Source organism: Pangasianodon hypophthalmus, chromosome 8, assembly GCF_027358585.1.
Source record: "Pangasianodon hypophthalmus isolate fPanHyp1 chromosome 8, fPanHyp1.pri, whole genome shotgun sequence".
In the NCBI taxonomy this organism is placed as follows: Eukaryota; Metazoa; Chordata; class Actinopteri; order Siluriformes; family Pangasiidae; genus Pangasianodon; species Pangasianodon hypophthalmus.
Genome location: NC_069717.1, coordinates 2,259,484 through 2,273,712, shown reverse-complemented (window position 1 = coordinate 2,273,712; position 14,229 = coordinate 2,259,484). Strand labels below are relative to the sequence as shown.

General features: G+C 42.2%; 1 protein-coding gene across 1 annotated transcript in view; it reads left to right on the top strand.

The window, feature by feature from the left end:
* The window catches only part of sema6bb (sema domain, transmembrane domain (TM), and cytoplasmic domain, (semaphorin) 6Bb), a gene marked incomplete at its 5' end in the record, with an annotated part of 143,463 nt that overhangs the window by 99,077 nt on the left and 30,157 nt on the right, over positions 1-14,229 (top strand). The window contains 5 exons of the mRNA XM_053235914.1: positions 1,932-2,063; positions 2,733-2,882; positions 4,083-4,262; positions 9,215-9,355; positions 10,217-10,294. Of these exons, the coding sequence (XP_053091889.1) occupies positions 1,932-2,063; positions 2,733-2,882; positions 4,083-4,262; positions 9,215-9,355; positions 10,217-10,294 (681 nt within the window). The remainder of the gene's footprint in view (positions 1-1,931; positions 2,064-2,732; positions 2,883-4,082; positions 4,263-9,214; positions 9,356-10,216; positions 10,295-14,229) is intronic.

The following is a 14,229-nucleotide window of genomic DNA, read 5'->3' as shown; positions in this document are numbered from 1 at the left end:
TTAAAATTAATTTTAATTCATTTAAAAACTGTGTTTTGTGTTTACTCAGGTTGTCTTTGTAATATATTACATCATGGTTGAAGATCTGAAATAAATTAGTGTGATGAAAATAGAAGAAATCAGGAGGGGGCAAATACTTTTTCTTGGCACTGTATGTACCTACCTATCTGTCTGTCTGTCTGCTTACCTACCTGTCTGTCTACCTGTCTGTCTACCTGTCTCTCTGTCTGCCTACCAATCTGTCAGCCTAACTGTGTATACCTACCTATGCACTTACCTACCTGTCTGTCTACCTACCTGTCTGACTGTCTGTATGTCTTCTTTATCTATCTATCTATCTATCTATCTATCTATCTATCTATCTGTCTATCTATCTATCTATCTATCTATCTGTCTATCTATCTATCTATCTGCCTACCCATAGCTATATCTGTGACTCTACCTGTCTCACCCTCTCTCAGTCTCCGAGTGTCAGTGAGTCTCAGATTGTTTTACAGTAGAGAAAGGGCACTTCGGAGAGAGAGAGAGAGAGAGAGAGAGAGAGAGAGAGAAGCAGTGAGACAGTTTTAGCCATGCTCGCTGTGGCAGTGAAATGGGAGTACCTCAGAGATGCTGTAGATGTGGAAGTTAGTCATTTCAGGGGAAGTGAATGTGAAAAATAGATAAAGAGGGAGTGGGTGTGAACAGGAGCTCAGAGCTGACTCACTCTCTCTCTCTCTCTCGCACTCTCTGAGTGCATGCGTGTGTGTGTGTGTGTGTGTGTGTGTGTAAGTCAGACAGATTTTGCATTTATGATGACAGAGAGACTCTGAGTTAACTGAAAGGAGATGTTTTATTTCTTGACACTGCAACTTGCAGCATAGTGCACACACACACACACACACGAACACACACACACACACACACACACACACACGAACACACAGCTACTAGGAACTTTTTTTTTTTCATTTTGGCTTTTCCTACAGAAGTCCTTTCTTCTTTCCATTTTGTTGTTAATGAAACTAATGAAATTAACTCAGCTAGGGGGTGTGGCCTACAGTTTGAAGGCGGAGCTGTATGTTAGTAGAGATACAGATGGTAATAGTATAATTAATTTATTTAATATTAAAATAAGCAATTTCAGATAGTGATTCAGATAGTAATTGAAAACTATGATAATGACTGAACTCTCTCTCTCTCTCCCCATCTCTCTGTCTCTCTCCATCTCTGCCTACATCCTGTCCCTCTCTCTCCCTCTCTCCCCCTGTCTCTCTCCATCTCCATCTCTCCCCCATCTCCATCTTTCCCCCATCTCTCTCTCTCTCTCTCTCCCTGTCTCTCTCCATCTCCATCTCTCCCCCATTTCTCTCCCTCTCCCTCTCTCTCTCCATCTCTCTCCTTCCCTCTCTCTCCCCATCTGTCTCTCTCCCTGTCTCTCTCCATCTCCATCTCTCCCCCATTTCTCTCCCTCTCCCTCTCTCTCTCTCCATCTCTCTCCTTCCCTCTCTCTCCCCATCTGTCTCTCTCCCTGTCTCTCTCCATCTCCATCTCTCCCCCATCTCCATCTTTCCCCCATCTCTCTCTCTCTCTCTCTCTCTCTCTCCCTCCCCATCTCTCTGTCTCTCTCCATCTCTGTCTATATCCTGTCCCTCTCTCTCTCTCCCTCTGTCTCTCTCCTTCTCTCTCTCTCTCTCCCTCTGTCTCTCTCCATCTCTCTCCTTCCCTCTCTCTCCCCATCTATCTCTCTCCCTGTCTCTCTCCATCTCCATCTCTCCCCCATTTCTCTCTCTCTCCCTCTCTCTCTCTCCATCTCTCTCCTTCCCTCTCTCTCCCCATCTGTCTCTCTCCCTGTCTCTCTCCATCTCCATCTCTCCCCCATCTCCATCTCTCCCCCATCTCTCTCTCTCTCTCTCCCCATCTCTCTCTCTCTCCCCTCTCCCGTGGTGCAGTATCCCTGGCTCTGCGGTGTGTGTGTTTGATATGGAGCAGCTCTCTGCAGTGTTTGACGGCAGGTTTAAGGAGCAGAAATCTCCAGAGTCGATCTGGACGCCGGTGGCAGATGAGCTCATCCCCAAACCCAGGTACACAAAGCACTGTGTGTGTGTGTGTGTGTGTGTGTTACAGCTCTGCTAACATGCACAGCTGTGTTTCTCACCACTGTAGAGTGAGGTGTACATTTTCCTTTTAAAGCTCACTGAAAATTTAAATCATTACTAAATAAATGTGTAGAACATTTGAATATTGCATTTCCTGGTTAATGATAATTCACTGAATTCTACATCATAAACACCACACACAGCCCAGTGACTCCGTGTGTGCAGTAATAATCACATCTCTGATTCCACACTCACTAACAACTGAGTGTGATGGAGGGATCCATGAGAGGGTGAGAAAAAGATATATTTATACATTATTTTAATGCCCTGAGAGGCATGACATTTAAAACCTAATAGGGAGGGAGGGAAGGGAGGGAGGGAAGGGAGGAAGGGAGGGGAAAATAAATGGAAAGATTATTTTTTTTTTTTAAAAAAAAGGTTTAAAAAAAAGTGGAAAAAGAAAGAACACCAAAACTGGGTTGAAGCTTGATAGAAGGTAAGAAAGAAAGAAAGCAATGAAAGGAAGTGAAAGTTAAAAAAAGGACAAGCAAACTTAGAAACAGCCTTGTTAAAGTCTCAAGTGATGAAAGGAAACACAATAAAAATGAAAGGAATGATGTATTTGTGTAACGCAAGTGTGTGTGTGTGTGTCAGACCCGGCGGCTGTGCTGGTCAGGGCTCCAGGTTTAACTCGTCCACTTTGTTCCCTGACGAGATGCTGAACTTTGTGAAAACTCACCCTCTGATGGATGAGGCTGTGCCGTCTGTGGGACAGAGACCCTGGATCATCAGGACCATGGTCAGGTGAGACGCAGAGACTCCGCCCACCAGGTCGCATTGGGTCACGCCGAGTCAGGTTTACATTCACCATCATTATTCAACTGTGGGCGTGTCACGATCCACACACAACCTCATCACTACACTGTGGGCGTGTCCCAAACCACACACTCCTATTCAGTCCATTGTGGATGTGTTCCAAACCATGCATCCTATTCACAACATGGTGCACATATACACCATCACAAACATCTCACTAGTTTCAATTCACTGTGTGCGTGTCCCAAACCACATATCCTATTCACTCCACTGTGGGCGTGTCCCAAACCACACACCATATTCACTCCACTGTGGGCGTGTCCCAAACCACATATCCTATTCACTCCACTGTGGGCGTGTCCCAAACCACATACCATATTCACTCCACTGTGGGCGTGTCCCAAACCACATACCATATTCACTCCACTGTGGGCGTGTCCCAAACCACATATCCTATTCACTCCACTGTGGGCGTGTCCCAAACCACATACCATATTCACTCCACTGTGGGCGTGTCCCAAACCACATACCATATTCACTCCACTGTGGGCATGTCCCAAACCACATGTCCTATTCACTCCACTGTGGGCGTGTCCCAAACCACATATCCTATTCACTCCACTGTGGGCGTGTCCCAAACCACATACCATATTCACTCCACTGTGGGCATGTCCCAAACCACATACCATATTCACTCCACTGTGGGCGTGTCCCGAACCACATATCCTATTCACTCCACTGTGAACAGGTCCTAGACCACACACACCCTCATCAGTACACTGTCCCAAACCACACACCCTATTCCCTATATAGGCCACATTAACACTATTAGTACCAAGTTATTCCTCAGTACCCTTTCAAACATGCTTTAAAAATTTCAGAACCCTGGAAATGCACTGCTTAGTGAATAGGGTGAATAGTCTAGTGATTAGTTTATAATTCAGCGAATACTTTAGTGTAAAACACGTAGAAAAGTTTGAACAGTTTGTCCTCTCAGCCACGGCGCCGTGGTCTCACCCTGTGCTAGACTGTCTTAATTATGCAAACGAGTGTGCTCGTTTATTCAGCGTGTCGTTAGGGCCCTAGCGTCTGATTAATCTCTAAAGCTTCAGCTTCATTTTCTCCATGTCTCGAATCAGCAGGGAGGCGAGTTTTAATCATCAGCCGACCCCGTGTGTGTGTCAACAGATATCAGCTCAATAAGATGGTGGTGGACACGAACGCCGGTCCCCACGGCAACCACACCGTCGTCTTCCTCGGCTCCAACCGCGGCACCATCCTCAAGTTCCTCGTCGTCCATGACGGAGACAACATGGCATCCAACGGCAACGTCTTCCTGGAGGAGCTGGAGGGCTTCAACCCAGAGAAGTAAGGGTGTGTGTGTGTGTGTGTGTGTGTGTATTACATTCTGATTGGTCAGACGCTGTTGATACATTTTCTATAGCAGCAGCTCTGACAGTAGTGGACTCGTTCTGTGTTTACGTTATCGTTTCTATCGTAACAGCTCATTCAGGGACTTGTGTCATTGTAAATATGGTGAAGTTTTCTGTAAGAAGATGTTCAACATTGATGGAAGGAGTCTCCAGTGTCGGGCGCTTTGTAACAGTCAGAGGTAAAGCTGTGACTAAGTTTTCCGACATCTTCAGGACAGACGAGTTTACGCTTTTTTTTTGCAGTTTCTCGGTATCATGACAAGCTGCGTTTTTTTTGAGAGGAAAAAAGAGAGGCTGATGAGGGAACGACTGTTTGTAGCTGCTGTAACATAACTGGTTTTCGCTGACCTCCTACAACATTAAATGTAACTATAAATGGATAAAAGTATGACATGTTCTTTAATGAATAAAAAAATAGTGAATTGCTGTGATGTAAACGGAATCAAACACTAAAGCATGTGATATTATAGGAAAATAATCAGCCTCAGCTTCATCACGCCACCCCGTCATTGATTATTTTCCTGTAACAGCACAACACTGTACTTTATTCTTCCCTTATGGATGTTAGCATGATGAAATCTGCACTGAGGGATGAGTGGGATAAACATAGGAGACATTCGCTGCCAATAACAAATGCTTAGGCAAGACTCTTTCTAGCATAGCAGCTGCGCTAATTACACCTCCGTCCCTAAACTGTTTAGTCTGCGAGTCTTTCTCTACTTCTCTCCCACACTATTTCGGTCTCACTGACCTGCTCTGCTGTGTATTTTTTCTCCTGCTATCACTCTCTCAGTTTTGCTAACAAGCTCTTTCTATCACATTCTTCTGTCTCCCTCATTCATCATTTTTTTCCACTCAGTCTTTTCACAGGACCCAAAAAACAAGATAGCAAAAATTCCTTCGCAGTTTAACGTCATGGATAAGTTGAGCAAATTTACGATGAATCTGATTAACCGTCAAGGAGCAGGAAATAAAAGTTTGGTTTAGAAGCCTCACTATTAAAAAGGTTTTTTTAAGAAGTTGTTGTTCTTTAAAAAAAAAACAAAAAAAAAAACACAGAAAATCCAAAATGGCGGCTTCATGTTGGGCGAAGTTAATGGATGTGATTGTGAAATTTGTCTGTCTTAAGGCGACACATACGCCTACCACATTCAGTGCATGTTGATGAAACTGGATGCCCATAAATAGTAAAAATGTCAAAGGGGGCGCTGTTGAGCTCCTGGGCCACTCCCTGATCTAATCGTTGGCCAGCGTGTGATGAACGTCATTTCTAATGTTTCTACCAGTTTTGTGAGTTTTTAAGCAAACCAAGCGCCTCAACAATGGTGCTGAAAAATACTCAACAGGCCAGAAATCATCCTTGGTGTGGCGTAACACATTAATTGATTGCCTCACCATGGCAACGCTATGCGTAATGGACACGTTGACATCATACAGATGTCAAATTTGGTTTGAATTAGATGAATCTACTAAGATGAGAATTCTTAGAAACACCCATATGCCTACAAAATCTGGTGCTGAAACTGGATGCCCATAAATACGTAAAATGTCAACAGGGGTCGCTATTAAGCCCCTGGGCCACGTCCAGGCCCAATCATTTGCCAGAACCTGATGACTATTATTCCTGATGTTTGTAGCAAGTGTTTGAAAAATAATAAACAGACCAAAAACAAAGAGTCTTTAGCACCCTTGGTGCTTGGACCCCTAAAAAAAAAAAAACAACTAATAACCCACAAGCCGTCTGAAGTTTCTCCATCACGACATGGAGCTGAGCTCTGCAGCCGCTCCTCCAGCGAAACCGTCATAAATTAGTGATGAGCTCCGGCGTGAGAGAGACAGCACTCAGCCAGACGCGGGCTAATCAGGGCGGAGTGGAGGAAATAAACCGGATTCACCTCGTCTCAGTGGAACCAAACGGCCGCTGGTCCTGCTGCGCGTGTTAATGAGGCTGAAAGTGCCATGCGACTGAGAACTCCACTTTAATTGGTATCATCGCTCAGCTCTCCAGCACTTCCACAGTTTTCTTTCACTTTTTTTCCTCCAGAATTTTTCTCACTAATAGAGAAAAACGGGAGGAAAATTAGTCTGCCGGAGTATTTATTTAAAAGCGTCGTGCTCTTCGCTTCACTTATCTCCTGTTTAAACGCTAGGAGCTAAGCAGGAGAACTGGGGGAAAAAATGGTGTTAACGTTAATAGAGTCACCTGATTTTTTATTTATTTTTTTTTACTGAAAGTGCATCCGGTTTCTCCGACTCAGACCTCCTGTCAGGGCTGAAGAGCTTCTGGTTGGTTATCTACAACAGCCGAAGAAAGGAACGATGGCTAAGATTTGAGATCCCTTGCTTTTTTGACGGTTTTAGTTTTAAGTGAGTTTTAGTCTGGTTTTTCTTTTTGTCTAGTTTTAATCTGAAATTTAGATTTAGTCTAGTTTTAGTTTAGTATTTGCCTGTTTTTTGTGTTTTAGTCTAGTTTTAATCTGAACTTTAGTTTGACAAATACCTTTTTACATAAAAGTCCATGTTCAGTAAAGCTCAGCAGTGAGGCTGTAGAAGAAAAAACACAGTTTCACTTACAGTTCAGTTTCACCAGAGACATTTATCTTTAGCGATCATTTTTGACCTGATAAGCCTGGACTATGAGCTGCTATACACACCTGTAGAAGCTTTAAGTCAGTCAACTTTATTTATTTATTTTATTTAAGTCTGATTTCAGGGCTACATTACACAGAATCAGTTCCATTCTTAGCTACGTTTATTACTGAAACACGTTGGAGAACGCTACAGCTCTGGCTGGCGAGGTTTGTTTATAAAAACACCATCAGAAGGTAAAATGTTTCACTGTAGATCTCTGAAACAAAAGCCGTCTGCTAGCGTACTCGATGTTATGCTAACATGCCACCAGATTTCATCAATATTTAAAAAAACTGAACGTCTGGATCAGGTATTGTTTCATTTTTTTGGTAAATGCTTGCAGCTCGTAGTTTCCACTTGTCATTTCTTAACGTCATCTAGCGTTACTTTTTTTATCCCATGTTCTTTATCAGCAGACTGTTTTGAATTTATTGAGTCGTTTTAGGTCACAAGTGAATGCAGAAATGTTCTCCTCTCTCTCCTGACTAATATTTATAGCGTTGCCATTCCTGCATTCTCTCTCTCAGTGTTAACTTTTATTCCCTTTTATCTTCTCTCTCTCTCCCTAATGAGTATAAAGTATCGTTTTTCTCTAATCTCACTCTCTTCTCTTTTCTTTCTGATCCTCGACTGTGATTCGCTCTTCAGCTGTACAGCATCATTAACACTCTCTCTGATCTCATTAGCATGAGCACTCCACGCCACACACTCGCACTTCTAGATAAACAACTACAAACCTCCGACTGCTTTACAGGTGTGTGTGTGTGTAAGTGGGAGATGAAAGGTGTGAGTACACTGTAAGGTTCTGAGTTCACTGAAAACAGCACAGACGTTTCTGAAGTTTTTCCAAGAATCATTTTATGTCATTTTTGTGGTAAATGTGTGAGATGGAATGGAAGTAAAGATGTTTAAGGTCCCAAATGGGCAAATATTATTAGAGAATATTTATATCTCATTCATAAAAACCAAATGTTCATGTTTACTTTCATCAAAAACAAATCATCAACAGCACGATGGTGTGACGAGTTACTGTTACCACCCTGAAGCTGATTATTTTCCTCTAACTGCACATCCTGAAGTGTTTTATTCCTCTTACACCACAGCAACTTGGCAACGATAACCAATTTTTGTTAATTAAAGAATGACACGTCATACTTTTTATCCGTTTATAGCTACATTTAATGTTGCTGAACGTCCATGAAAAACATGCCATTCCTCTGTCCTGAAGATGTCGGAAAAGTTACAGCTTTACCTCTGACTGTTCCAAAGCGCTGACACTGGAGACTCCTTCCATAAATGTTAAATAAACATCATCTTACATCTCAATGAGTTTTTTAATCTGTTTATTATCAGCACAGCATCCGCTACACAAGTCCCTGTGAGCGAGCTGTTACTATAGAAACGATAACGTATTAGAACGAGTGCATTAATATAAACCTGCGCTACTGTCAGAGCTGCTGTTATAGAAAATGGATCAAAAGCTTCTGACCAATCAGAATCCAGAATTCAACAGCGCTGTGGTGTTAGCAGTAATAACAGACGTGGAAGAGCTGTGTATCTTGTTTCACTACTGTGAGATGTTAAATGTGACCTGGAGGACCGGTGTGTCACGTTGCAGCAGACAGGAGTACACACTCGTTAAACGTAATTCACGTTTCAGTGACTGATGAGACGTGTAGGTTTGGCACTGAAGGATAATATTTCATCGGCTGCTTTCAGGCTCGGAGTTTTTTTTTTTCTCTGTCAGAAAAAGTGCTGACCGCAGTGGCTTTTGTGCTTTCGTGAATAAAAATCAGCTCGTGTGCTGCGACAACGCTCTTACCAGTCCTAGTATGGTATCGGCTAACTAACTAGCCTAGCTTGCTCTGGAGATTAGGTTTATTATTCTCAGTAATGCAGATGAAATTAAGATTAGTGTAACTCTTGACTTGTCTATACACAGCCACAGTTAAAGTGGGACATCACATCACGTACCGGTGAATGTCCCAAAAATATACACGCTGTTGTTTTTAGTTCCACTGAGATATTGGTGGTTTAAAAAATAGAAAATGTGTGATGTGACGTTTCTGAAAAGTTCAACACTTTTTACACACTTTGTAGGATGTTTAAGAAGCACATACAGTAGGTTGAGGGGAAAAAACGTCAAGTGTCAAAGCAGCCACACAGTGTAGGTTAAACACAGAGTAGGAGTGTGTGTAAGAGTGTTAAGCTCTGTGTGTGTGTGTGTGTGTGTGTGTGTGTGTGTGTGTGTTACAGATGTGCTACAGACTCTCCTCAGGCTCGGCAGCTCCTGTCTCTCTCTCTGGACTCCGTCAGTCACACACTCCTGCTGGCGTTCCCATCCTGCGTGGTCCGAGTTCCGGTAGCTCGCTGCCATCTCTACTCCCGCTGCATGAAGTGAGACACACACACACACACACACACACACACACACTCTGCCTGATGTCCACTTGCATGTTTTTCCATTACAGTTCCTAGTAGGCGTTTATGGGGTTTGATGTTTGGCGAATCAGAAGTCTTCGCCGCTGCGAAGCCCTCGTCTGATTGGCTAAATGCAAATGCACTTCTTGCTGCATCACAACCATCATGTTATTTCATGCAAACTGAAATAAAGCGCATGCAATGCAAAAGTTGTAAGCAAAAATGAAATAAAATTGAAATAACCACAAAAAATATTTTCCAGTATGGAGCTTTAGGGGCGTGGCTTATTGTCTTTATGAACTGTAATAAAACAAGGAATTGGGGAGGAACGTTGCTAATCGGTAATCTGATCATTCAGCGGGTTATATTATATATTTTACGATTAAATCTCAACTCATTTTTATAATTAGCTTCTTACCACTATCTGTAGCTTCTATGATGGATTTGTCCTTCTCTTCTGACCGAATTGAGCTGGGCGGGGTTACTGAGGTGTTGTCATGACTACCAAAGTACCAATCAGAATTGAACTAGTCGTCTGCGTGCATACAACTACAGGCGCTAAAGTGACTTCTTTCTAAAGTGACTTGTTTTAGTGTCGCAGTTTGTGTTTTTCAGTCGTAATTTTTCATTAAAATTTTGCTCAAAATATTCTGAGAAGCGAAGTGAATTGAATCATGAAGCCAGTATTGTGAATCGAATCGAATCGTGATCATGAGTGTATCGTTACACCCCTATTATAATATTAATCAATGTCTTTGGTGAAAAGTAGCTTGACAGTTCTCAGGGTGTATCGATTTATTCTTCTGCACTTATAAATGACTTCGTTTGACTTCACAGGAACTGCATCGCCTCGAGGGATCCGTACTGCGGCTGGACTAAAGGCAGCACCTGCTCCTTCCTCCGAGCCGGCACCAGGTAAATCTGGAAAACTAATCACCACGCAACATTTATTAGCATATAGGATATTATTTTTTTCTATTTTTCTTTATTATGTAAAGACAGATGAGGTGCAGAGACGTATAGTAGCAGAACTTGTATTTCTGTAACACAATACAGGGGACACAATGATGTCAATCAAACAGACTCATTACAATATTAGGCCACGCCTTAAAACCGGATCCTACATTAGCGACTCGCAAGTCACTTTACTGTGCTGCAAAACCTTTTAAAAACTGTAACACACTGTCATGCTGTTGTAACACTCAGTGTCGTGCTGTTGTAACACTCAGCGTCATGCTGTTGTAACACAGTGTCATGTTGTTGTAACACTCAGTGTCCTGCTGTTGTAACACTCAGTGTCATGCTGTTGTAACACAGTGTCATGCTGTTGTAACACTCAGTGCCGTGCTGTTGTAACACTCAGTGTCATGCTGTTGTAACACAGTCATGCTGTTGTAACACTCAGTGTCATGCTGTTGTAACACACAGTGTCATGCTGTTGTAACACTCAGTGTCATGCTGTTGTAACACAGTGTCATGCTGTTGTAACACTCAGTGTCATGCTGTTGTAACACAGTGTCATGCTGTTGTAACACTCAGTGTCCTGCTGTTGTAACACAGTGTCCTGCTGTTGTAACACAGTGTCATGCTTTTGTAACACACAGTGTGATACTGTTGTAACACTCAGTGTCCTGCTGTTGTAACACGGTGTCCTGCTGTTGTAACACTCAGTGTCATGCTGTTGTAACACTCAGTGTCATGCTGTTGTAACACAGTGTCATGCTTTTGTAACACACAGTGTGATACTGTTGTAACACTCAGTGTCATGCTGTTGTAACACTCAGTGTCATGCTGTTGTAACACAGTGTCATGCTGTTGTAACACTCAGTGTCATGCTGTTGTAACACTCAGTGTCCTGCTGTTGTAACACACTGTCATGCTGTTGTAACACGGTGTCGTGCTGTTTTAACACGGTGTCTTGCTGTTGTAACACTCAGTGTCATGCTGTTGTAACACAGTGTCCTGCTGTTGTAACACTCAGTGTCATGCTGTTGTAACACTCAGTGTCATGCTGTTGTAACACAGTGTCATGCTGTTGTAACACTCAGTGTCATGCTGTTGTAACACACTGTCATGCTGTTGTAACACTCAGTGTCATGCTGTTGTAACACTCAGTGTCATGCTGTTGTAACACACTGTCATGCTGTTGTAACACTCAGTGTCATGCTGTTGTAACACAGTGTCATGCTGTTGTAACACAGTGTCATGCTGTTGTAACACACTGTCATGCTGTTGTAACACTCAGTGTCATGCTGTTGTAACACTCAGCGTCATGCTGTTGTAACACTCAGTGTCATGCTGTTGTAACACTCAGTGTCATGCTGTTGTAACACGGTGTCATGCTGTTGTAACACTCAGTGTCATGCTGTTGTAACACTCAGTGTCATGCTGTTGTAACACTCAGTGTCATGCTGTTGTAACACAGTGTCATGCTGTTGTAACACTCAGTGTCATGCTGTTGTAACACAGTGTCATGCTGTTGTAACACAGTGTCATGCTGATGTAGGATTGCTGATGTGTGATGAAGTTAGTGTTACTGTTACTACTCCAAAGCTGATTACTTTCCAATAACAGCCTTGAAGTCTTGAAGGGTTTTATTCCTCTTAAACCATAAAAATTTGTCAGCAATTACATTTTTTTTATTTATTAAAGATTAACATGTCATACTTTTTATCCATTTATAGTTACATTTAATGTTGTGGAAGCTTATGGCAGTTTCTCGATGAAGTGCGCACTTGTGTTTGGTGCAGTAATGCAATAAAACCCCACCGAGATTCAGATTTATTGAGTTCAGAGACTGAGAAGAGGTAAAGAGTCTCACAGTGTGATTTTGTGTCTGTGTGTGTGTGTGTGTGTGTGTGTGTGTGTGTGTGAGAGAGAGAGTGGGGGAGCGAACTCGTTAAATGTGCGCTGGGATTTTGGAAGTGGTTCTGTGTAATGTTCTGCTTTACAGAAATCCACAGAAGCACAGCAGTGATATCACTGTGTCTCTCTGTCTCACACACACACACACGCACACACACACTCACACAGACACACGCACACGGTATGTAGTCCTGTAAAGATTGTGTGTGTCCCTCGCTGCTTGTGAGTGTCAGCACTGCTGCTGTTAATTTGTCGTCCATGTGTGTGTGTTTAAACACATCAGTCAGAGTTTTGTGGAAATGTGCACAGGCAGCAGTTCTGTGTGTATGTGTATGTGTGTGTATGTGTGTGTGTGTGTGTGTGTTTTATTATGTGCTGTATTCTGCAGTCATCTTCTCAGAGCCATTACAGATTTACTGCTATGAATACGCACTGAAGGACACATGGTGTCCCTCTGTGTCTCACTCTCTGTGTCTCACTGTCCCTCTGTCTGTCTGTCTGTCTGTCTGTCTCTCTCTCTCTCTCTCTCTCACACACACACACACACACTATCCATATTTCTCACTGCTGCTCTGTTTTACAGCCCTGTGTCTCACTCACTATCTCTGTCTAACTCTCTACCTCTGTCCCACTTACTGTCTCACTCTCACATTGTCTCTCTCTCACACTGTCTCTCTCTCTTTCTCCCTCTGTCTCACTTAGGTACTGTCTCTCTCTCTCACTGTTTTTTTGTACACCTGTCTCTCTCTCTCTCTCTCTCTCACTGTTTTTTGTACACCTGTCTCTCTCTCTCTCACACACTGTTTTTGTACACCTGTCTCTCTCTCACTGTTTTTGTACACCTGTCTCTCTCTCAGTGTGTCTTTGTGTACATCTTTGTGTCTCTGTCTCTCTCTCTAAATGTATCTTGTTGTACACCTCTCTCTCTCACACTGTCTCTCTCTCTCTCTCTTTCTCCCTCTGTCTCACTTAGGTACTGTCTCTCTCACTTCTGTTTTCGTACACCTGTCTCTCTCTCACTGTTTTTGTACATCTGTCTTGCTCTCACTTCTGTTTTTGTACACCTGTCTCTTTCTCACTTCTGTTTTTGTACACCTGTCTCTCTCTCACTTCTGTTTTTGTACACCTGTCTCTCTCTCACTTCTGTTTTTGTACACCTGTCTCTCTCTCACTTCTGTTTTTGTACACGTGTCTCTTTCTCAGTGTGTCTTTGTGTACATCTGCCTCTGTCTCTCTCTCTAAATGTATCTTTTTGTACACCTGTCTCTCTCTCTCTCACTGTTTTTGTACACCTGTCTCTCTCATTTTGTATTTTTATATATTTTTATCCTTCTTTCTTTCTATCATTCTATCTCCATGTCCACTTGTTCCCTCATTCTGTATCTTTTGGTGTTTTCTCTCTGTTCATTATAATCCATTATAAATCTGACTCATTCTGATTTATCGCAGTAAGAATCCTTTATGTATCTGAAACTGAAAACTCATAATCACCATGTAAGCTTTTTATCTGATTGTGTACATTGACCGAAAGTCAGGTGAGGACACAGCATGCGGGTGTTATGCTAACACTGACGCTAAACGCTGCTCCTCACATGCACGTAATTTCCGCTCGTGTTACATAACCCAAAACATGCAATCAGAGAACAAATCTCAGGTCCTATATACACGAGTCTTTTTCTTTTTTCAATGTCTGTCTGAATATATGTATATAACTGTATATGATTCAAGGGAGTAGAATTGTTCTATAAGCGTACTACTATTAATAATAATAATAATAAATCCAACATAAAGAGTTTTGTTAAAGCCAGATTTGTAGTACAATAACAGAACAATTCTTTTAGAAAAGCCTTAAAGTTATAGTATAGATAGAGTAATATACATTACATCAACAAAATAAAGTTAGAGGAACCTTAAATTAAATGTTAGTGTAATTCTAGAGTAATGTAAATGTTAAGTTACATCAGAGTAACACAGTAACATTAGAG